This window comes from Lonchura striata, chromosome 4, assembly GCF_050655825.1.
Source record: "Lonchura striata isolate lonStrDom1 chromosome 4, ASM5065582v1, whole genome shotgun sequence".
In the NCBI taxonomy this organism is placed as follows: Eukaryota; Metazoa; Chordata; class Aves; order Passeriformes; family Estrildidae; genus Lonchura; species Lonchura striata.
The window spans coordinates 11,687,055-11,712,496 of record NC_140706.1 but is presented as its reverse complement, the minus strand read 5'-3'; the positions used below and the strand labels follow the sequence as shown (position 1 = coordinate 11,712,496).

The following is a 25,442-nucleotide window of genomic DNA, read 5'->3' as shown; positions in this document are numbered from 1 at the left end:
AAGAGTGATGCTGATCAGCTCATAGCTGTGAAGGTTTGGAGACCACTAGCTTTCAGAAAATTCTGGCATCACTCTGCTTTCTGCTCTTTATTTAACTCATCCTTCTTTTCCATGATCTTTTTCCTCTAGCACTGCACAGAAAGTTTGTTAATATTTTGTTCAGCTACCAGCTAACAGAATGAGGTTACAAATAAGGGAAATACTTCTGAAGTAGTTGTATCCTTAAAAATATATGCCTATATACTTCAAATGCTGAACTTTGGTTTAACATGTGTTAAATATATTTGCAGATCATTTAGTTCAAGCCATGGTGTGAAAGGTAAGTCTAATTGACTGCTGGGAAATAAGAAGTGTAGCCTCTCATTTTCTGCTTTCAGTGCTGAGCTATTCATGGAATCTGCAACTTTTTATTTTTCAGTCTCTATTATTTTCCATTATTCTCTAGATTTAGCAGCTTCTAAATCCAAAGGAATACTCTGGATTTAAAATATTGCCTCCAGGAACAGAAAATCTGTTTTCCTGTAGGATGGATGTTTTGCTCTTGAGTCTATTAATTATGGCCTTTTCTTTCAACAGGAATAATTGTGTTATTAATAGTCTTTTCATGAACAGAAGAAAGGCCTCTTTGGAAGGAGAATGCTTTTGCTTCACAAAAGGTTTCTGATAGCCTTAAGGTGGATTTATCTGGTAGAGCCTTGCCTAACCTTCATATTAAACAGACAGAAACAGTTTAGGGAATTTGGGGATGTGAAGCAAATTAGAAAATAAATTAAAAGCATTATAGCTCAATAGTATAAATTAATGCAGCTGCTGTAAGCTTCATCCTGAGAGAGTTGTCAATATCTGCAAAGCTCCTGCTATGGGGAAGAAAATTAATGTGTATTTTAACATTTGTGTTTTGCCCCACAAGAAGCAATTTGAAAGAGTCCCCTGTAGCTTTGATGGCTTTCCTTATCTTAACTCTTTCCACACCAGTGCCCTGGGTATCCCAGTGGACTGCAGAGGGAAGGGACTGAGTCCATCCCAGGCAAAGCTTGTTGTGAGTAAAATCTGTGCAAAACAGCTGCTGATGGCAACACTGATGCCCAGGCTTCCCTCTGCAGATGCTTCTCTGGGCTCCTGGCTGTGCAGGTTTTGGCAGGCTTGGTCCAGCAATTTCTCCATCTTGCAAATTGAAATTTGTTGAGTTTGATGATTCTGCAGAGTAAAATCCTCTTCTGTTCTGCTAAGGTTTTATTAGTGTTGGTGGGAGAAGAGCACTAACCTCCCTGCCCCTCCTGCATCCCAGTCCTCTGCAGTGCCATTCCCTCTGCAGCAACTCTTTGTGTCTTCCCTTCCCAGCAGAGATTTAACTGTGGTCTTTTTCCTCCCCAGCTCGTGGGGACACCTGGGTGGAGGCTCTACCAAGAGATCAGAGAGGGCAGTGATGGCCTTTTTTTATTTATGGAACGGAATGAGGAGTGCTGGTCATCCTAAGCCTGCATGAGACAAACCTCCCAAAGCAGAAGAGAGCAATAGAGCAGGAATTCTGTCTTCAGGATGGATGGAATCATTCGGAGTGCTTACATGAGAATTGAGGAGAATAGAAAATACATGCTCAGTTGCTGATTATAAAGAAGACTCATATGGTGTTTATTTTGCCTGGTACTAATATCAACAGAAGCTGTGTAGTGGTGTTGGTTGTCCAAACCAGGGCAAACTGAAAACTGGTTGTATTTATACTCTTCTTGTACTGGACACTCTTAGTCAGATCTTGTCCATAGTGCTCCAAGAACTGTGCAAACATATAATGGTAAGTGAGAAATTATGTTTCAGGGAGCTTGTGATCTCAATTAAAGTAAGATGTTTCAAAACTCGTGAAGGGATGGAAAGTTGTGATGGCAACCATGATGTGGCCCATGGTTAGCTAGGCAAAAATCAGTCCCTAAGGGTAAGCAGAAGGAGATAGTGTCTGGTCACAGTTAACTGCTAACCTTTAAGAGAAATAGATTTGACAGAAGAACCTTTTGAGCTGGTCCTGAGACAGCATTTCTAGGGCTGGATGTGTCCGAGCTGTAGGTGACAGGACAAAAGGCCACTTGAGGTTGCTGTTTCTGGTGTGTTTGAGCATACTGGAGAGAGACAAGCAGTGGAAACGTAGGCTGTGCAAATCTTACTGCAGAGCCAAGGAAGGTATCCTTGAATGAAAGCCAGTGGAGGGAGCTGAGTGGTAAGAATGATGTGTCAGAGCTTTATGATGATCCTCATGGAGATGAGCTCGGTGCTATGAAAATGCTGAGTTTGCATGCTGGGTGCATGCTCCTCCTCTGTGATAAGAAGGCCATCTGTGGCAGAATATGTCAGCAGCAGATCTGGAGAAAATTTGATAGACTTATCTAACTTGCTGATATCTATGAAATATCCTAGAGAGACCACATTCCATGGTTGCAGATAACATAGAAGATGTTTTTACTGAATTTTAGCTTGCAGGGTCTTTTTAGGGGTTTTTGTGTCCCTTAATTTTTTAACAAAAAAAGAATTACTTTTGTCTTTAATACCTGCTGCTGGTCTTTAAGTTCTAATCCTAGCACAGGGAAATAGATCTTAGCATACTGCTGACAGCACATGACTTGCTTCTGGAGTAAACAAGGAAATTGATAATCTTGAAAATCCAACCTTTGCTTAATTTCTTCGTATTTCTTCTCTCTGTGTTTCTCCTGTAATTTTATCTAAACCCTGAGAAAGTGTGAATATTGGCTTTGTCTTTCGGCCTTCTTCAAGGTACTCAGTGAACTTTAGATGACTTGTCATTTTCTGTGTAAGAAGGATGTGCAAAGAAGACAAGGAATTGCACATATGTGGAGAAAGACGAAATAGAGTATTTGGAAAAATGTTGGACTGAAAAATTCATGTTAAATTCAAGCTCACTTAGGCATAACTTTGCATCTGGTCTGTAGCCTAAACTTCTTGCAGCCTCTGTGCAGAACTAGAGAAATGCTGTCTGGGCAATTTGTGTGAGCTCCAAACAGTCTGAATGGAGCAAGGAAGCCTCACACGTGACAGCAGGTGCTAATATCTTTATTCTGCTGTACCTGAAACCCTGACATTCCCCCTGTAATGCTTCTGAAAATGCAGGTCAATTAATAGGAGTAGAGTTCTCATTTTTGATCCTGTATTTAATTCCCTGAAGCTATTATTGCCTTGAGGAAGTGGGGGAAAAGTGGAGAAGATAATTATACTTGACCTTATGCTATGGATTTGTGCAAACTCTTGGATTAGCTATGAACACTGTCACAGCTTGGTTAGGAAGCAGTGGGGGATATGACACTTTGTAAAGCATGTTGCTGAATATGCAAGTGACCAAAATTGAAATGGAGGGGACAAGAGAGAAGCAGAAAACAAATAGTGAGGACAACTCTGAAAGTGAAGTGTTGTCTGGAGTTAATGCCTTTTTCTTTCTTGTCAGAACATCAGTGATAATCAGACAAAATGGTACTTATTGTAGAGAAACAATTAAGTTGGGTCTTCACAACCCAAGTGATTAAAAAAATAGGAATTACACTACAGGAATGTATTAGAACAGAACCTGTGATGGCTATTCAGCAGCTGTGCATCAAATAGATGGAGCAGAGAACTGATTCTTATCACCTTTGCTTTTCTTTACCATGTACCACTGCACTTTCTCTTATATTATCCTATTATTAGCATTACCAGCTTCCATTTTGGTAAGGATTGCAATGTCTTGAATAAGCCTTTTTTTGGGAGCCATCTGGCCTCAGATGTCAAAGAACAGCTGTAGATAGAGCTGGCTTCTAATGTAGCTAAAGTTCACATCTCTCTGTAAGATAAAACAGAGCAGTGCCCAGGTTGATGCTGACATAGCAACACTGAGCCTTGGGGAGTTCTGTTTCTCCTTTTGGTTTTCTTTGCCTTCAGCCTCTTCCTCCACTAGGGATTCCCAGCCAAATCTTGTTCACCTTGCTTGTGTGAAAATAGTTTTTGTTATCAGTAGAATTATTCACTTAGATTTTTTGACCATACAGTCTGTGCCCTAAATGTAGACATTGTTTATCAAATAGATTTAGAAATCTTGCTATTATTTAAATTTTGCTAAATACTCTTTTTGGTTTGTCTGTGTCTTTGTGGCACTGGGAATTCAAATTCAAAAGCAGTTCAGCAAACTGGAACACACCAGAAAACACTTCAAAGAGTGAAACTGTAGGGCTGGATTCTGTTCTCATTTCTTGTGGTGTAAATCTGGTGCAATGTGGACATCTTACAGATTTATGTACCTGTCACAAACTGTACCCAACCTAGGAAATGAAAGTGATTATTGTTTTCAAGACTGGACTGTGTGCAGGAGAGAGAATTTGAGAACTTGACATGATTTATGAAAATGTAGTAATTTTCTGAATTCCTAGGACTTAGCAGTAGCATTACAGCTCAGCTGGAGCTTAATGTGAAGTAAGAAAATTTCAAAGGCAGCATTAACAGCCAGTCTGCTTCCAAGAGTGGGCACGTGGTTGTTGCATTCCCTGTGCATGGCTCCACAGAAAGGAGAGCAGTGCCATGACCCTTTCCTTTCTTTCCTGCCCCTGGGGCTTGGCACTGGGAGTGATGCTGATCTGACCCAACCCACTGCAAAGGGAGGCAGAGCAGAACATAAAAAGATATGTTGTCTCCATACCCTCTTCTGGCTTTTGAGAGTCAAATAGAAGCTGGAAATGACCTGGCTTGCTGATCATCCCTGTCTACTTCCATTTCAGTAAGTAAAAGTACCTGTGACTGCTGTGTACTGTGGAGCAAGCAGAATTTTATTTGTGTTATTGCTTTAATAATGGGCTGTGCTGTCAAAACAGAGCAAATGGGGAATGAGCAATGAGAGAGGAAAGTAATCCCCTGTTTATACCAAATCATTTTCCATAGCCCTCTCTGAAAGGAACAAAGAGAGAGTAAAGTTGAAGGAAGAGAGTGCTGCAAAAACATGTTTTGATTGCTTTATGAAGTATCTGTTAACATTTGTCTTTAAAATTTGCTAAGCTTCATTGATTAACACTGCACTTAACAAAGGCATTTTCCTCCAGTGCAGCTAGATTACCCTAACCCTGCCCTCTTTCCTTTGTTTGTTCTTTTATTTTTTGAGTGAATTTTTGATAATGAACTGCAAAACAAAATGTGATTCACTGTTTGAAGTGCTCTCTTTAATTTTCTGTATTCTTTGGCCATTGAAGTAATTGCTTTTAGAAGACAAATATGTTCATGTTATGAAAACCACTCCCTATAAGTTAGTGTACATCCAAACTCATGTAACTCTATTCTCATCCTCATCAGATTTATTTTTTTAGATAAAGTGCCCTTGCATATAGTCTCACATTTAACAAAGTGCCTTGACCAATATATATTCCAGTGAACATTAAATGAAATAGATATTGGGCTGGGTGAGTTTTAATATTTTGTACTTTTTCCATGGAGTCCCTGAAAGTTAATCTGAACCTTGCTTCCCTTGGGCTGCCAAGTAATGAGGAACAGAAAAAATGAGGAAAAAAAAGAAGAAAAAAGTTTCCAGCAAACTGCAGGGTAAAAGGCTATTACAGGATGAATGAAATACTGAAAGGAGGGGTTAAAAACACTGCCCAGCCACACTGGAGGTTTATATCAGGGTTATCTAATGAAAGCACAATGAGAGGAACATGTATGATGTATGGAAGTGTGATGTAAATGTAAATTATATGATTATCATCCTACATCTAAGGACATAACAGTGCTTTAGATCAAAGTTTATAGACAAGATATATTTTAAGTACTGCATAGATGAATTATCTGAGTTGCAGGGGGCTTGGGTGATGTGCTGTAGCTACTGAGCCAGTTGCAGAGCTGAGATTAACTTTGAGAAACCTCAGAGCAAGGGACTCTGGTGTCCGGTGGATCCGAGAGCAGAGCTGGGTTTGGAGCTTCCCTGCACAAAATGTTCATCAGGATAAAACTGCAGATCACACACAATGTTCTGGTCAATTAAGGCTGAAAATAATCTTCAACAGTTGAGGATTTTTTTCATTCTTTTCTCTTTCAGTTGTTTTGGCATCTCTCTGAGGACTTTCTCTTGCTGTGGGATCTCTCTGCGCGTCTGTGGCCCTGTGCTTAGACAGCAGTCAGTATTCAAGATGTTTTGTGAGCTAACTTGATACTGAGAAGCCAGGTTTCACACTTGTTCACTTCTTTCAAAAAGAAACAGGTTGTGATTCTGAATTACCTTCTGCAGGCTTTAATCTTCTGGAGACTTTGTCATCCATGGGTTTATTTAAAATTTACTTATTTTCCCAGGCCATAATTTGCTTTGTCTGTCCAGGAGTCCTGTATGAAGACAAGACAAGAACAGGTACTACCTTAGTTATTTTTATGTTCTTTTGCTGGTATCTAACCAATGCCTTTCTGGATTTGGTTTTTCTAGGAACTGAGTCTCATTTTTCTTTGCACCATAGTACTTCAAAGGACTCAAACTCACCACAGGTGTTGTTAACCTGTAAATCAGCTGAGCCATGGTGACTTCTGTGAGTGTGTGTTCATGAGGCTCATCCTTTAGTTGTGCCCTGAGTGCTCACAGAGATCTCCAGTGAGATGGCAGTGATTTGACTGGCTGCTCTAGCTTGCTGTCTGCTCTCCTTGTTTTTCGATGGTGTTTAGGAATCCTAAATTGGAAAAAATGATTGAAGTTTTCATTCAGTTGCTAGTCTTTAAGAAAGTTTATTTTTTACTAATCTTAAAATTCAGTTTACTGTCTTTTTTTTCCCCTTCTTTTAAGTCAGGATGTGTATTACTTGATAATTTGATCAACTCTTCAGCAACAAAGGCCAGCCAGTGCCTCATTGCATGTTGTGCCCTCTGGTTTGAATAGTGACAGCACATATTCATGCTGAGTTTAGATGAATTGGCTCCTGCCTGTGTGTGCTGGGTAATGTCCTTTCATATTCTTGGCATTGGTAATGAATAGGATTTTGAACACTGCTTGTAGATGTTAAGGCTTATTGTAGGAAAAATGCTCACAAAACCTCTAAGCTTCTAATAAGTGCCGAAAAGCCAAAGAGGGCATCAGAATTATGGTACTAATTCAGTTGCTATTGGTTGCTTACTTGATTTCTAATTGCCTGTACATGCACTTAAACTCATTTGCTCCTAGGTGACTTAACTTTACAGTTCTCAGGGGTTTTTTTCCTGTTTCTTTGCCCATATATAAGAGAACTTTGTCAATCTGTTTGCTAATAGGTCTGCATTCATTTTTAAAATCCCAAATATCTTCTTGAACATTAGTAGTATTCTGGCATCTTAATTAAAAAGAAGTTTGACCTGTTTTTTTGGAAAAAACAATAGCAGTGTTACTGATACCATGGTTGGCAATAGGGTAAAAAAACCCCATCAAGAACTGTAACCAAAAACCTGATAAACCACCAAGACCCTACTAAAATGTCTTTTGCCTGAAGATGGTCAGAGTATTTGCCATGTGTGTTTTATTGCTTGCAAAACCAAGAACTATAAAAACTGTCCACTTCTTATTTAACAGACTGTATTTCTGAATATTAAAGCAAATTGTAAGCAACCAACAAATAACAAAATGCCATTTTTGAGGAATTACTGTGATTTGGATATCCTATTTGATTTTACAGCAGAATAATGCTATTGAAAAGCTGGATTTAACACAGTAAAGAAGGATTCTGTTGAGTTTTTTTGATTGTGAGTTTTGTTTTTTTTTTCCAAGAGAGATGTTTATTTCAGCTGTGGATTTAATCCTTCCTTCAAAGAGAACTGGAGGATAAAGTGAGTGCCAGAGCAGCACTGTGGGTTCCTACTGTACTTTTGTTCTTTGCTCCTGCAGCGTTAAACAAGTTTCTGTTAATGTGGTGGTGCAGGTGAAAATGCTGGGACTTTATTAATGGTCCTGCTGATGAAGTGTGAGCCAGAATAAAATCCAGTTCCTCCTCTGTTCACTGAGTTAGACTTGCAGGACGAGCAGGGGCAGAAAGCAACATGCCCTACTCGTGTTATTCCACTGAACAGATTTCACTGAGACTCTACAGGGCCAGTAGAGTACAAGAAAAATAGCAATAAAAATGTGAAAACCAAACATCTGAGGCCTTCCCAGTGAGACTTCACAGGTAAATTACAATGGGTCATCTGTGCTGTAGCCAAAATACACTGAGGAAAATGACTGGAGAATGACACATTAACAAGGAAAAGGTAAGGAAATGAACACATCGTTTTACCTTGCAGTGTGTGTAATTCGGCAAAGTGTCGGAGAAGGGACTCAGGCTCTGACACGGGCACCTGTGACTGATTTGGTACCTCCTTAACTCTAGCATGCATAAAATGGATGGTCTTGTGGCCAACAAACTCTCTAGGTCTTAGGAGTAAATCTGAATGAATAATAATGATTCTTCCAATTTCCTAGTTAGAATGAATTAAAAAAATATGAAACCAAATAAAATGTTTTAAACCAGTTTAAAGCCATTAATTTTTTCTTCCTGCCCATTGTTCCCTAACTTTCATGTGAGAGTAAATTCAGTGCTATGTATGTACTGTTGCAATGTATAGTTTTAAGAGACAAGTGACAAAGATAGTTCTATTCAATTAAAGAAGTAGCCAGCTCACTGATGAATTACTGTAGATGCTAAAGGAAAATTTGATTTTGTTCTGCTTTTCATAATCTCTCTGATAGAGCTATTTTCTAAACAATATTTTGCATAAACCAATTTAACTAATGTTGAAGAGTGCCTCAACATCTTCTTTAAGGGACATGAAGAAATAAAACCTTTTTCAACAATGGGAGTGCATCTAACAATTCACTGTCCTTAACTATCACAATACAGCGGAAAATGAAAAATAGAAAATCACAGTCAGGTGAAGATGGTAACAACAGAAATTCTTTAAAAAACAGTGCTTCTAATCTCTTGGTAATGCAATCAGTATATTCTCAAAAAGATTTAAGGTGGTAAGAATTTCTTTAAATAGTAGAGTAGCTTTGAAATTCCCTTTTATACCTGGGTAGAGCAACATTAAATCAAGAGGCAGCATCATCAAACTTGCTTTGACTGATGAAAGAAAAGGGGTGGTTTTTTTTCTTTCTCCATGAGATTTTGCTAGCTGAAAATAATTTGTGACAAAAATCAGGTTTTGTATCCCTATTACCTTCCTAGGGAGATCTTTGCAGTTCTAACCAATGCTTTGCTTTTCTCCCTATAAATCACCAAAATCTTTACTGTTTTTCACTCAGTCATCTATACTGGAGACTTTGCTTATTTCCCAGGGCACACTTCAGATGATGCACAAAACTGAGGTCATGAACATTGGTGGTAATTAAAGATCCGTGGTATGTATGTTCTAGGCTGTTAACTTGGGTATCTGGGCAAAATTCCAGCTTGGGTAATTATGTGCAGTCTCACTGACTTCTGTCATTAGCTGCCACTGGGTAAGGTATTGCATTCAAGTCCTGTCCTGTGTGTAATATTACTGTGTGTTGGTGTATGAGATCCTCAGCATGAGCTAGCCATGTGCACTCACAGCCCAGAAAGTCAAAGCTGTCCTGGGCTGCATCCAGCAGCGTGGGCAGCGGGGCCAGGGAGGGGATTCTGCCCCTCTGCTCTGCTCAGACCCCACCTGCAGGGCTGCATCAGCTCCCTCCAGCATGGGAAGGACAGGGACCTGCTGCAGCAAGTCCAGGGGAGGCACAAGAAGGCTGGAGCATCTCTGCTCTGAACACAGGCTGAGAGTGTTGGGGTTGTACAGCCTAGAGAAGAGAAGGCTCCAGGAAGACCTTCCAGTACCTAAAGGGGGCTACAAGAGGTATAGAAGGACTTTTGACATGGGCATGTAGTGACAGGACAAGGGGAAATGGCTTTTAACTGAAAGAGGGTGGGTTTAGGTTAGATATTAAGAGGAAATTCTTTACAGTGAGGGTGATGAGACACTGGAGCAGGTTGCTCAGAGAAATTGTTGATGCCACATCCCTGACAGCATTGAGGGCCAGGCTGGATGGGGCTTTGAGCAACGTGCTGTGCACTGGAAGGTGTCCCTGCCTGTGACAGAGAAGTTGGAACTAGATGATTTTGAAGGTCCCTTCCAGCCCAAAATATTCTATGATTTTGTGATTCTATTGGTTGCTCAGTCTCCTGGGCATGTGTTCTACAAACAAATTTACCCTTTAAAAAATCACTAATGACTTTATATGTCTGTGCTGTTGCCTCATAAAAGCATCCTCACCATTTGCTGAAAGCCAAGTGCTTTCAGTATTCCTTGTGAAACTACCAGTTTCACAGTTGAAATCACCAGTTATTTTAGAAAAAATAAACTTTCATCAGAAATCCAACAATTTCTCAGCAGGTTTTGTTCACTCCTTTTTCCCCCAGCTATTCCCTCCTCTCCCCCCAGTAAAATTGAATTTATGAGAATACATATATCTCCGTGTCAGAGAAGAGTCAAGGAGAACTGCAGTTCATGGTGTCTTTATGGAAAAGAAGTTGATTAGAAAAGAATTCTTGTTGCTATTGTCTTAATGTATTTGTATATTTATAAATACTGACATTGTGTTCCACTGTCTTATCTGAATGTTAGTTGAAAGCTTTTGAATATCTCAATCATTAATGCTGTAATAGATTCTAGTTCAAGGAAAATAATGCCCCTTTTTATTCCATCAGATGCATTGTGAGAACTATATTTTGTCTTGCTCATGTTTTGCTGGCAATTACTGCTAAGTAACAAATTCCTGAAGATATTGGAGGTGTAGTTCTGTAGTTCTAACACCATCTTATGCTGCTTAGAACACAGGGCTAAATATAGCTCTGGTCATTTTTATTTTTAAATTTGAGTTTTATCATAAGAATACACTTCAGTAAAGTATCCCAAGGGACTACTGTGATGAAGTTAATATAGCAGAAATTTTATGTTATAACATCACCTGCAGCAAACTGTGCTGTCACCAAAAACATTCTGCCATTATGTAAATAACCTCCTCAGACATATTTTTTTTTTATTTTTTGAATAACAGGAATAGAATTCCAGAATGAAAATTAAAACAAAAAAAATAAATCAGAGCCTAGATTTTAGTGGGATTTTATATCTATAAACACATATATATATCTATATAAAATGCCTCGGAGAATAGGACGCCCACAGACAGCCTCACCATCTGTAAGTCTGATGCTGGGACTGTTGACTGCTTACACAGACTTTCCTTTCTGGTGTTGGAGACAATCAGAGCAGTGAGTGTCATGGATTCTGAGATGTCAAAAAATGCAGATTTTTTTCCTTTTTTCTGCTTCATTTTTTCCTGTTAAAGAGAAGATAAAAAAGGGAGAGGATACAATATGTTATTGGATGTGATCGGAAACTCTCCTGTTGAGGTGGGACTAGCAGCAGTTCAGGAAAATTCTTGATCCTTTGCTTATGTTCTATAAAGAACGTAAAAATATCTTTAGATATTAGTAGAAACTTTTTCACCATGAAAGCCATTGGTAGTTAAGCACTACAACAGTTGTCCAGACATACAGTTGTAGGATCCTCACTGTTTTGCTTGGTACACCCCACAACAGCCTGCTCTGACTTGAAGTTGACCCTGCTTTCATCAGGGCATGATCTTATGGATCTTATGACCTCCAGAAATCCTTTCCCTTGTATTTTATTATTCTAAATATGCACCTGGACATTTGGATGTAAATTTAGTACTTGTTTTTCCACTAGCTTCACTAAATTATAACTAAAAGATCTGTCCATGTGCCATTACAGCAGGTGGAGATGTTAATTTTAACTTCAGTTGGAATTAGTACATGTTCCAAGTCTCGGTAGTCCTGTTCTATTGCCCATTAAATCAGACCTTATGACTCTTACTCATTTCTCTAATTTCTCTAATCCATTTATATATGTGACATCTATAACAGTGTGTGGGAGGCAGTTCTACACTATTACTGTATGAAAGAAACATTATTTTGTAACCTAAAAGTTCAGCTACTGTTTTATCTGCATTCTTTCCCATTGGCTTCCCTCTGAGGCTTGATACGAGTTTGTCAAGCCATTTATATGAAGCAGAAACAGTAAGAAAAACATCTTGAATAAAAAAAGTTAGTACATAACACTGGATTGGGAGCCGTCAACCATGACAGCAGATGAAAGTGTTGAAATTTAAATAAGCATCCTGGGCAGTGTATTTCTATCTCATCCTCAACACTAATATGCTGTGGCTGTGGCTGTAAGACATTCTGCATGCAGAAGTTACAGTCTCCGTTTAGAGCAGGACTGGTGTGCAATGGATTATTTCTCAAAACTCCTGACTAGCAGTGAGGGCTTGGCGGGTTGAGGAGCATCCTTCCACCCAGCTGAGGAGCAACCTGCTAGTCTTGTTGCTTCTGAGAGGAGCCAGATTTGAGCTTGTGACCTCGAGGTGAAAAGCTCTGTATCCCATTAGCTTTTCTCTGAGGGATGTTCAGTCTTTCCATTTTTGAGTGTTTAAGATTTGCTGGATTTTCTTTGATGGCTGCATTTGGCAGCAGTGAACCGTTGATAAGAAATGAGATCAGACCTGTTCCCCTGAGGTTTCCTCCCTCATCCTCTCCACTTGTAGCTCAACAGTTTGGATAGTGAAGAAATCAGTTATTTACCAACATTGTGTGGCAGCTGAGCAGAAAATTGTCCTCACATCTCTCTAAGAGTCTTTAGCTCCAAATCATGCAAGACGCTGCTTGGAATGGCTGGAAATATGCATGACTGCAGCAAACTAAAAATAGTAATGGCTTTGTAATCAAGTCAAGCTTGGTGTTGGAGCCTTCTCAAACTTGTCTGTAAGGCAATTTACTGATGGGAATGGGATCCATCATGTGTGTATCTACTTCCCAAACTGCTCTTAAAGCACCTAGTCAATGGCAGAACCTCCCTGGGAGATGGGAGCATGTGGCATCTCTGTGTCTATGCAAGAGACGATTGAAACAAATAAAAACATTGGCTGTAATAAGAAAATATGGACTTTCTCATGAGCCTAATTGTTTATTCCTAGAGGGTTTATAGTACAGGAAATTACTTCAGGCATGTCTTGAATGATGTGTGAAAATAAGTGGTCCTACTTGAAAGAACGTAAGATAAAAAATGAACAGTGATATTGATACTTTTTAAACAAACCAGCTGGGCTAATTTTTTTTTCAGTACAGCCATATTCAGCAGCCTTTTATAAAGAAACCAAGGATGATATCTCATGCTATGCATGGAGAATTGATTTGAGCAGATAACCTGGTATGTGGGATGTGCTACTACAGCTGACATGCCACCAGTGGAGCTGGGTGACATTCCTTGTGGAGTCTGACAGGAGGCCTCAGTGCAATGCAGCTCTGCCAGCTGTCTCTCTTCCATGGAGTGTAGCACAGTCCATTTAGATTCAATTTTGGTTTTATTCTTTGATGAGCGTTTAATAACTGCTTCTAAATCTCTGCACAGTTGGGAAGTGACGTTGTCAACAACAGGTGTAGTCAGCTAGAACTATGTGGTAATGCTTGTTGTAACAGCCCTGGGAAGATGTAAACCAGAAATGTTTTATTTCCATCAGGGCAGAGTTACCTAAATGGAATTAAATTATCCCAGGATAAAATAATTACCCTCTTCCTTTGTCTCACTTTCCGTCATGAAAAGAATGGGATGGGATTTTTGGTTAGGGATAAAAATGAATATATTCACATTCCAGCTTTGAGACCAGCTTGCTGGATGACATTTGAAAATCACATGGACAAAATTTTGAGTTTATTTTTCTACAACCAGGTGCTTATATAAGCCACCTAGTTTCTTAATGTGAACCCACAACTCTGCTTTTAATTCTGGACACCCAACATTCCCAGCACTTTCTATTTCTGTAATTAACTGTATATTTTTACAGGCATTCGTGACTGAATATTTCAGCTTATGTTTCCTGTAGGAACTTTCTGGGTTTCCAGGAAAATTAGTGGATCTTAGTGGAACATGGAAGCATGAAGTAACTTCTAAAATATTTTATTTCTTAGATTTTTTTTCTGGTTAAATTTGAGACAATAATTCATATGTCATTGCATTGTTTTGAGCTTTTAATCAATTAGAGTTGGATCCTGCAAGATCCTGAACATCACTGGCTCTGATGGATATTATTAGCCGATTATGAAGAGCACCTGGTGCAAGAAGGAACCTTAATATTTGCCGTTTCTCTGAGGTCTTTGCTTTGAGATGGTTTTCAATTGCTCAGGCTTATTAAGCTCTATCCACATGGTAGGATCAATGGTAGGAACACATTTCTCTGTCAGTGAGGATGAGCTGTTTGTGGAAATGTTCTTTTATTCACTATATGTTTTACTGTTTTTTCTTCAATCTTTTCCACTGACTGTTTCATATAAATGTTTTGGTGAACTCTGAGCATTCAAAAACCTTCCTTCTTGCAACACTCCACTCTCCTTTTCTGCTTTCTTTTTCTGATACTCCACCTTTTTGCTTTGCTTCTTCAGTGCAGCAAAACAGCAGGCACAGAAATCTCTGTCCTTCAGAGCAAAAGGATTACAGGGGTTAGATGTTGCAAAAGGACATAGAATGAATAATTCCCATTAGAAAATCGGTTTGTTGACTAAGGGAAAGGAGCTGGGGAGGAAGGGAAGAGAAGAAAAAGATTTACTTGAAATTATTGTTCCCTATTAAGTCTTTGTTAGTGTGAACAGCTGATGTCTGTGGGGATTCTCTAAACTCCTTGTCTTAACCATGAATCTCCTGTTCAGTGCATTAACCCCCTGTTTGCCAGGAGATGGTTGCCTCAGTAGATGGCAATCTCTTTCCTCACTCAGTGCAGAGGCCGTGTGAGCCACAGGGCGCTCCTGCGGATCCCCTCCTTAGGAGAGGACACAAAAGTCACACCCCAGCCAGGGCTCAGTCAGGATTGTGCACAGATTCCATGGAAATATGTGTGTGGCCTATAGCTCTCATTAATTACATCTCATCTTTCCAAGTGAACAGCTGCTCTTTTTTATTGCACCATAAAGTTAGGAAGCAACAGGGACATGAGATCCAAGCTCTGTCTCACTAACAGTAGCTTTGCATGGCTGTTGAGCTCTGGAGCTGCTGTTCATTCACACACTGGAAATGGACCATGTGTCAATCTCACTATATTGTCTTTAGCAATGTGTTTGTCCAAAATTATGAGAAAAAGCCCAAGGAGGTAAGTAATATGGGTAAAACCCTAAGGACAAATGACATATGAAGAGATGTACTGCTCCCAAGCAAAGCTTCTCACACAGAGACATATTTCGTCATGGAAGAGAACCTATTTTTTATTTCACTCACATTATGCTAGTTGCAGCAAAAACTGCACTTTTTTTTAGTATAACACAAAGAATAATTTACTTTGTAACTGTTAGTAATAATTAAATGTTAATATTTTATTAAAATATTTTAGGAAGAAATGAAACCTACTATGCATTTCTTGTTAAAATATTAAAATATTAAAAACTTTCAGTCCTAACTTAATGAATTATTTTTAAAAAGTCATTCATGACACTTAAAAAGAATACAAAATGCAATTTGAAGTTGAGGTCTTTTGGCTTCCAAGAGAGATTCATCATGATTTTACTCAAATCCAAGAGAAATTGGTGTGATTTTAAACAGTGCTTTTGGTTTTCTTTAGGTAAGCTTTACAAGACAAGTTAGCTTCCAGCCCCAGACACCATCATACAGTGACTGAAACCCAATCCCAGAGTTTCCAGTTGAGAGTCAAATAGTAGGATAGATTTGAAGATAGAAACTCTGGTGGTTGTTTGGTGGTTTTTGGTTTGGTTTTTTCTTCTTTTTTTTTTTTTTACTTTACTCTCTTCAGCAAGTACAGTGTCCAACGTGTCTGTGAGACAGCAAACCCATTACTAATTGGGCAGCTGCCTGTTACATCAGCTGGAGTCTGTTAGACCTCTCCAGCTTTCAGTCTCATGCCATGTGCACTGCAGCAGCCAGGCTTGGAGGGCACAAATATATAAATGATCCTTGTTTCTCTTCCATTAGTACAGAAGGACATACAGGCCTGAGTGGATTAGTTACAGAGTTCACTCCAAAATGTCCTTGATTATTATAATTTTTGCCCTTTGAGCTTGAAAAATAATTTTAAAACTTTAGCTACTAAATAAGACTTCTAATTTTGGAGGCTCTGAATACATTTTAGTTAAGTATTTTGCACCCTGCATTTTGACATACTGTATGCTGTCATAGTGTACTACAACACCTGCTTCTAATTCTTCTCTCTCCTACCTGTCAGGGCATCATTTCATGCTCCACTAAGTGGTGAGAATCGCAAACCCATCTGTTCATTACTCATGTAGCCATTGTGTGATATATGAATGAAACATCTCATGTCTGAAAGACTCATTGTCAACTGAGTCCAGCTGGTTTGGCTGTATTCTGCTCAGAATCTAGAGTCCAGTTGCTTCCTGCAGTTCTGCTTAGTCTCAGCTCAGTACTAGGCAAGCAAATGTCTAATCTGTTACTCAAAGTCCTCTGTTTATTCACCTTCTACCCTTTGAAGTGTACTTTGGGGTTGAGATCCTTGCTAGGACATTAACTGTTACATGAGGTCCTTCTTTGATTCTATCCTTGTAGGCACAGATAAGTGAATATTGTATGTGTGTGTATGCTTACAAATGAGGGAAAGAGCTGACTTTTTAGGTACTACAGGAAGTTAATAAATGTTCTAAAGAGCCTGTTTGTCCTCCCACAGTGTCTTTACTGAAATAAATTCCATTTGCATCAAAAGTTTTCTCGACCGGCTCTAGAGTTGCATTTCCATTAAAGCTGTTCATACCGTTCAATGAGTTGGCAGAAGGAATTGTTCCTTGGGAAGCCATCATTGTCAGTACTACAGATCAGATGGCAATGGCTTCTAAAATAGCAGGTTAATATCCCTGTCTGACAGGATTAAATGCCTAACAGTGATTCTTGCTTTTACAGCTATCAGGGTAAGTGATGCCATATGCAATGATAAAGATGTGACATTGTTCAGCTTGTCTTTTAGAGAATGATTAAATAGCATGCTTAAATCCTTTGTGGCCTCACAGTCTACAGTGCAACAGAACAGCTAAACTGTATGTGAGGAACAATTGCTAAGTTACCTACCTAAAACTTTTTTTTTTATTTACAAGTTGCAGGCAGAAGGAACAGCATGCACTACTTTCATTTGTGACTAACAAAGTGCAAATTGTAAAATCTGTCTCTGGTGCAAAGTTCCCCACACTCCTCCATTTCCACCCCCTCTCTTAGGGGTGGAAAGATTTGGATGACAACGCATTCAGTAAAACATGAGCCTGCATCATCACTCTAGACCTGAGGGTAAGATTCTCCTTTTAAATTTAAATATCTGAATAGAGTTGTCTACATGTGAAGGAAGCATGAGGCAAAAATTCTTTTACCCAGCCAGTAAAGATCTTATTGTAGCAGTCTAAAATTATCCAGCCTGTTAAGTAACTCAGTCTAGGGCTGTTCAGCATTGTGTGTTGGTTGCTGACATCAGATTTAAAAGCAGTGTTTGGAGTGGTAGTTTGGTCTGCTTCCAACGTTTTTTGTTTCTGGCATAGAATTAATAATTCATCATAAGATACTGCAGAAGATAGTGTTGGGAAAGAGAGATCTCAAATGCCAAAATGGTAATCAAAACCCCAAAGTCAGGATTAGCTGTGCCAGTGTATTTGGAGAAAGCCTTGGAAGGGTAGACCACAGCTGGCAGGTGCTTGGGAGCCTCACCCACCACTGTCATGCAGATAGTCCCATTGATGTGGATTCTGTTACAGGTGTTTGAGGAGCTTCTCTTCATGCTTTTGTCCAGTGTGGAGGTAGGAAGAAAGTACTTTAGCTTTGGTGTCTTTTGGCTGTTAGCCTGTAGTTCCTTAGTGTTCTTCTTTTGAGAATCACATATTATTTCACATATAGAAATAACATCATTAACCAAAAATATTAGGAATTTGAGAATTCTTTCATTCAATTTTAATGTAAAATAATGTGTTTCTTTTAAAATGAGAAGTAACTGTCTGGCATAAACCTTCTTTATCAAGAGCTAAACCTGTGATTCTTCAGTCTCTCTGTTGTCTGGCTTTAAGTGATTGCCCTAATGGTAAATTAACCCTTATATAATCAGGCAGCTAACAATTTATAGTAGGATAAAATACAACCTGCAGGATTGCATTATGTACTGTTTCCAGGCTTCTAGGACATGAGGAGGTTTGGGTCAGTCCTAATGTTAAAAAATGACTCAAAGTTCAGGAAGCTGGAAAGCTGATGGTGTTTGCTTTGCTTAATAAAGCAAACTGTAAGTCAAACATTTAATCACAGCACTCTGGTAACAGGGGTCCTGTTTTAATACAGCTCTTTTATTGGCCTCTTTGTACTTCAGAAATAATAAAGGCGATCCTGACGGATAAGTCGTTTTCAGTGCAAGTCTCATGTGGAACTTTTATTTCCAGACACAGGCCTTGTATAACAATATGAATCACTGATGCGAGAGCTGTTCTGATCTATGGTGGTTTTTCCAGTAGGGAAATAACCTGCTGAGTTTATTAATGTTTGTCTAATTTACATCATTAGAGTAATTTTTTAAATAGCTCTGACTGTTTTCTTTATTGCCAGCACATGTGTAGGGAGGAAGGATGCCAGAGTGTGAGGCTGCTCGTTTCTGAGCGGGGCGGGAGGCTGAGCCTCACATCCTCCTGGGTGCTCCCCGAGCAGGGAAAATGAGGCTTCAAGCTCTGAAGACCTGCACACCCCTACAGGTGTTCATGTTTCAGTGTGGTTTTCCTGGTTCAGCAGACCTTTGTGGCATCGGGAGAAGAGCAGGAGTAGGGGAAGCAGGAGAATGGGGCTTGTGTGCTCAGCAGGGGGACAACACAACAGCCATCTGAGTTTCAAGATTAAAAGGGGAGTTGGTGACATTCCTCTTAGAGGTGTTGCACATATCAGCTGGCAAAGGGGATTTTTGCAGCTCTTCGTGTGGTGGCCATTGGCAGTGCCTGCAGACCTCAGCAGGATTGTTCCTGTACTGCTGTGGTGGAGAGGGGCTCAGCCATGGCCCTGGGAATGCTGTGGTGTATCTGAAAAGTTTCAGATCCATCCTCTCTTCTCAGAGGTGGATTGCAGGAGACAGTACCATGTCTGTTACTAACATTGTGAGCAGTAATACAGGTGAGACTCTTGCTGAAAAGACTTGATTTGCAGCTCAGATTGAAATTCTGTTTTTTTTTTTTTCCCCCTCCTTGTTCATTCTCAAATAGAAATAAAGGAAAGAAAAGGAAATAGTACAGCTGGAATCTAGCAGACCAAGTTGCCATCCTGGTTATTCTTACTGAAAATCTGGAATCTCTCTTTGGTTTGCTAGTTACTCTATATTTACTACAATGAGATAAGAATTTGATGAAGCAGATGTAATTTTTGTGAAATGTTTGCAATTGGTATCTGTCTCTCTATCTACATATACATAGGCAATATGTGGACAGTTGTCTGTACTTCACTAGAATTGTACTTCGTGGTTGTAGTGGCAGAACTAATTAAATTAATTGTTTCTGTGACTAAATCCTTTTTACCTTTTTACCTGAGTGGGAAAACTTCAATGAATTCTCCAGTCTGAGCTGTAATGCCTGTTGAGTTTGCCCCCAAGAAGCAGTGAGGTGCTCTGCCTCATTGTGCTTCTAGCCAGGCAGGTAAAGCAGAGGCTGAGAGCTGGAAAAACCCTGAGCATTTCTGTTTCTGAGTTCATTTTAAGTTTCTGAGTTAAATTTAACTCTCTCACTTGTACATTGTTATAGAGATTGCTTGAAGAATTGTGTTTGAATGACTGACTCACTTTGTGTAAATACATTGCAGAATTTAAGGCTTTGAGGTTATTTAGATTTTGGAAAAAAAGGAACACTGAAGGAGCTGTTTAATCAGGTACACTGGCTACACTTCGTTCTGTATTTGTAGACTGTAAGGAAGAAGTTACAGGCAACATATTTTCTTCTTTTTCCTGGGTAGGAAATTTTTTTCCACACTTTGTGTAGACAGCTGCTCAGCTGCAGGTAAAAAATGTTATAGTTTATGGGACTGCCAGCTGGAGCCAATTAAAATCTAATGGACCAGAGTTGGCATTAAGATATCTTATTCTGCCCTAGCAATGTAGAGGTTTGTTCTGCTGCTTACACGTGATTTAAAAGGTTTACAGTGTTGTTAAAGAGCAAATTTGCTTACCATTTTGCAAACCAAATCATGTTGGATTTTAAAATCTGACACAAAAATATTATCATTTGGGTCCTTTACTGAGGTTGTGGCTCTACTGAACATGAAGAGTTGTGATGGAGGGAGTGTCCTTGTCTGACATCCTCTCCTAAATATATGAGATGGAAGCAGAGAGCTGAAAGACTTGCTTTGGTCACACCAAGGGTCTGCTACATACCTAGGAAAAAATGTGGATCTTAAAATAATCTGTCTTAGTTCTGACTGCCTCAAGCAAAAGAAACCTAGGGAAAGATGAGGATTGAGTTACAGTATTGGAGAGCGAAAATCATCATTATTGAGAGTAACAGGAGCAAAGGGAGACATGGATCAGGTGTGCCAGAGGGACAGAATCAAGAGTAAGAGCTCAGCAAAAAGAATGGAGGTTTTGAAAAATAATTCCTTTCATTTGAACTGGAAGGAGCTGTTGTTTGTTCTTAAGAGTATGATTCAGACCAAGTTCTTTGTGCAAACCTAAACATTTAAAAGGTATTTTTTTGCCTCTTCAAAATGAAATATTTTCAGAGATTGAATTGAAACTTTTTCATTTATTTTTGAAGGTGGGGAGAATTTTTTTCAAAACATACACAATTCACCAACAGTGTGTGAAAAATAGCTCATGTAGGCAATCTTTCTATCTCAGAAATCTTTCCATTTCTTTGCTTAGTGGTAGTTTACATTAACTTATTTTCATGTTTTCAGTGAGAACATTTCATCCAAGGTTTGTGTGATAAGCAGGAGCTCAATTGCATGGGATTGTTTCTCCATGTTCTAAAATATTGCTCAGGGCACAAAAGATATCCTGACAACAAGAACATTGGCAATCCTGTAGATGCATGAAAGAGATTATTCTTGAGGCCTAATCCTGGAGCATATTGTCCCATGGTTTCTACAAATGAGCAGGCTGTGCATTTAAAAGAATGAGAAATATGCATAGTGGACATTTGGAAATATCCATTTTCTCTGTTTTGCTATTCATGGGACAGATCTAAGATGCTTTTATGCATTTTGTCACTTATTCAAAGATTCATGTATTCAAATATTAGTCAACCGTGGCCACTTTTAATCCTGAACTAACCATTTTTAACCCAGAAATAGGTTATTCCATGCCTGTGTTCTTCTGTGGTGCAGGTGGACAAGATGCTCTAGAGGGCAGAGAAAAGAGGATTGGGAGAAAAGTAAAAGAGCATGAGAAAAAAAATGGAGTTTAGAGATAATTGTGTGGAACAGATTACAAAATGACTGAAAAACTTGTCTTTAGATGTAGTGCCTCAAAAATGTCCAAGGAGAATCACAAAACCTAGACTGCACAGAGTGTAATGGTATCTACAAGCAGTGCTGTTTGTCTTGCTTTAACTTGTCACAGTGTTTCACTGCTTCCTGGGTGACCAGTCTGATTATGGATGAAATACTTTCTGCTCCTGTTGGGATACAGGCAGTTACTTGATGTCTTGGTGTAATGCCAACCTTGGATGGGTTTGTGTTGCAGAGCATTTATTGTTAGACCACTGTGAGGTGAAGATGTGGAGCTCAGAGAAAACAGTTCTCCGAGGAAAGAGGCTGGGGCCTGATTCAGTCTTATTTTTCATTTTTTCCAGAATTTTCCTTTTTTATTTTTTTTTTATTTTTTTGGGGGGAACCATTTCTATGTATTTTTGAGACAATAAGTTAATTAAAATTTCTTAGAGCTTTGCACAGTTAAAACTAGGTAGTTTTCCTCCTTATGATAGGTTCAGTTCCCCTCAATACTGAAACCAAGGATTCCAGGAGAAGTCGGAGACCACACAGCTACAGTTTTGTTCTCAGGCACAGTATTGAGACCATTGAAAATATTCCATAGATGGTATTACTGTGCCTCTATCAAAGCCAGAGCACTTCCTTCTCTGAACTTGTCAATGTGTCACTTAAAATAGACATTAGTATTTGAAGAGACACAAAACTTCATAACATTAATAACAGCTTCATAATGTTAAAAAGAAATATATAACCTAATTGGGGAATGAATGTAGACGTTTTTGGCTGCTCTTCAGATAGGAGATTTATTAGAAACACTGTAGTGTTCTAATTCCTAACCCATCTCTTTTCCCTCAGTTTACAGGAAGGTTCTCCATTTGCCTCTCTCTCTTGAAACGGAATCTTTTTAGTTACCATTTTTTTAGTGAACGTTGTGGAGGAAAAGGAAGAAGAAACCAATCCAAACCAGAATATGGATGATTCATGGTAAGAACTCCTGAGGCTGTAAAAAACCCTGGTAGGGATTCTGAGGAGTTGGCATATCTCCTTCCACATCGATAAATTTGTCACTGGTGAAGCTGTTTATTCCTTTGCAGTTGTATGATTTATGCTGGACCTTTTGTACTGCTTATGTGGACCTATAGCTCATCCTCAAACAGCAGAAGATGAACTCTGACTAATAGATCCCAGTGACTGTCCTACAATTTATGCAGGATCAGTGTTTTAAAAGGGTAGTGTGCATGATTTAAGTAGGATTGGAGTATATAGCCATGGTTTGTCCTTTGCTGTCAGCAAAGCCATCCTAAGTTCATTTCTTTAAAGAAGCTCCAGGCCAAATGTCAGGAAAAATTAAATCAAGCAGTGATGTAGTCCCATAGGGGAAATGTATTTCAATTGTGAGGTATTCATGGGTATAATATGTCATCTTGTAGTCTGTGACTGTTGGGTGCACTTAGAGGCAATGTGGCTTGGTAATTGCTACTTGTTAAGAAATTTGGGTATGATAAAAAATGACCTGCCAGGGAGAGAGACAGTTTTGTTAATTTTATTTATGAGACTTTCATCAAAATTGGAATGATGTGTGTATGTAGCAGAAAATCCTCTTTGTAACAGTATCTTTTATTAAAGAACATAGCTTTTGTCTTCCAGCAGGGAGATACCATAATCTTTTAGAGCTTTGGCTTTTGCAGTCTGAGAAACAATTTGGACACAAGCTCCTTATTTTGCTCAACCAACAATCTGATACACAATTTGCCCTTCCTGAGGGCAAGTGTAAGCAAATTTTCCACCCTCCCAACAGATGTGGGACAAAGCTAGGCTTGTTGGATCAGCCTGAATCCAAACCTGGAAAGAATTAACTCTATCTTCTGTAGTTTTGTTTTTGTTTCTTCTTTTCCCTGGCATATTCTAAATAAACCAAGTCAGAACCTACAGTTCAGATTATTTTTAATGAAGATACCTGACCCAGGAGCAAGAATGAGTTGGAGGCCTGGTGAGCTGAGATGGAGCCACAAGCTGCCTGTCCATGAGACACTTCCCTGCCCATGCAGCTGTATTAGCTTATTCCCAGCTTTTTGGGGGGCACAGGGGCTTGCAGTGATTTTCTAGATCATCTTTAATTGCTGATAGGTAACTCTGTGGTATCAGTAACCATAAGCACTCATGTGTAGCCCTGAAGCATCTATGTCATTCTTAGACCTGCTATTTGATTACTGTGAAGCATTGCATGTGAAGCACACATATAATTTAGAATCTTTTCAGATGCAAATGGATGTTTAAATCAGAAGAAGCTGATGCACGTTTGATAGCTGCATCTTTCCAGAATGGAAAGTTTTATTACCTTTTAGATCCTTACAGAACAATAGAACTGATCTCTCAGCTGGACAAAATCATTGTATTGCTTTGGGCTTTAGCCACTCTCTGACATTAATGATCTAGCCTAGTATTGCTCCTATATCTCATGAAAAGGGTGATGAAGCCATATTTCACAGATTTATTTTAAGGATGTGAGAAATGGAAGAAGCTAGATTCTGCTTCAGCTTGTGTCACCCTAAGTCCAGAAGAGGTGGATTAAAGACCCAAAGTAATTTTAATCAGAGCAGTTGTGTTATTCCACAGTAACACTTTCCTAGCCAGCAGCCTAAACCAGTGACAGAGTGAATGAATCACAAGAATTTCTGAATACTTTCATTGTGCTCTAACACAATGCATGAGATGTTCTGGGTAAGGAAATAGGTTGCACAGAGTTTTGAATAGGAAAAAACTCTCATGTGCTTAACCCTTTAGAGTCTGCTGCAGGCAGGAAAATTAAGGGCTGTCATCAGTTTCATCTGGCCCCTGCATGTCTGGCAAGCCAATCCTTTTGAGGAGCATTTTATTCATGGCCTATTTGAAAATAGGTCTTTTCACCTCAGATTCAGCTTTATTGTATTTTTTTTTGGTGTGGATTTGTTGAATAAAAAAAACCCATGTAAAGGAAGACAAAGTTTTTGTTGCATTCTTTAGTATTCATGTGTCTTAGAAGAATCATGAATTACTCGAGTTCTCTTAGAACTAAAGTACTCCAGGATACAGGTACCCAATGCATCTTCACTGGAAAGGAACTTGGTTCACAGATTGAAGTGTACCTTTTCCATAATAGTGAGCAAAAGATTTTAATCAAGCAGCCCATATGACCATAAGGAGATGATGTCTTTCCCTGAGGAGTCGGCTGATTGTGAATTCATTGAATCTTTCTAGAGAGCATTTCATTACCGTGGCTTTCCTTTGTTGTAATTCTGGAATTTGTTGTATTGCTTGGATTTAGGACTTTTTCTCAGGTCACATCAGTGTCCAGCCTCAGTGATGCTGTGCCACCCACAGACATCTGTTTATATGTTTAGGTTTCTAATCAAGATGTTACATAAACCATCGATTACAGGACGGAAACATGTTTGTTGAGTAATTTCTTATATAAATACTTTTTAAACATTGGTACTGTCTGTTTAGACCAATACCTAACGTTCACAGCTCTTGGGTTGAGTAAGCATTCATTACCATCCTTTCTTCCCCAGAGTCTCCTTTGTTCTGTTTCCTAGCAGTTTTCTTGCCTTTGATATTGCTGCTTGCAATATTTTTCTCCTTTGTTTTGTCTCCTTTACAGTTATTTATCCACTGGAACCAATATCACTAATTAATTTCCTAGATAATTGATTTATTCAACTTTATTCCTATTTCCGTATTTTAATTTTTTTAATAAATTCTTCTTGTTTTGTTTATGGAGACGTTCTTGCCTCCATATATTTCCCCCTTCTACCTTCATTATATTGGACATGAGATTGTGCTCATAGTAGGTGCTACCTCTTCTACAGTTGATCAGCAACACCTGCAGGTATTTCCTTCCTTTTTAGAGACTCATTCATTGCCTACTGACCTTGGCCAAGTCTCCTGAGAGATGGAAGCTCCCACTGAAACTATGAGAAAAGGTTTGTTAAGAGGCA

General features: G+C 39.0%; 1 protein-coding gene across 18 annotated transcripts in view; it reads left to right on the top strand.

Moving 5' to 3' along the window:
• Nucleotides 1-25,442, top strand: part of SORCS2 (sortilin related VPS10 domain containing receptor 2) — a 528,299-nt gene that overhangs the window by 68,804 nt on the left and 434,053 nt on the right. Inside the window, exons 1-2 of one of the 18 annotated variants that reach the window (XM_085578506.1) lie at nucleotides 4,680-4,744; nucleotides 6,301-6,355. The exons of the other annotated variants lie outside the window; for them this stretch is intronic. Coding sequence (XP_085434632.1) covers nucleotides 6,335-6,355 — 21 coding nt within the window. The 5' untranslated portion in view covers nucleotides 4,680-4,744; nucleotides 6,301-6,334. Of the gene's footprint in view, nucleotides 1-4,679; nucleotides 4,745-6,300; nucleotides 6,356-25,442 lie in introns of those variants that run through there. 18 annotated transcript variants of the gene reach the window in all.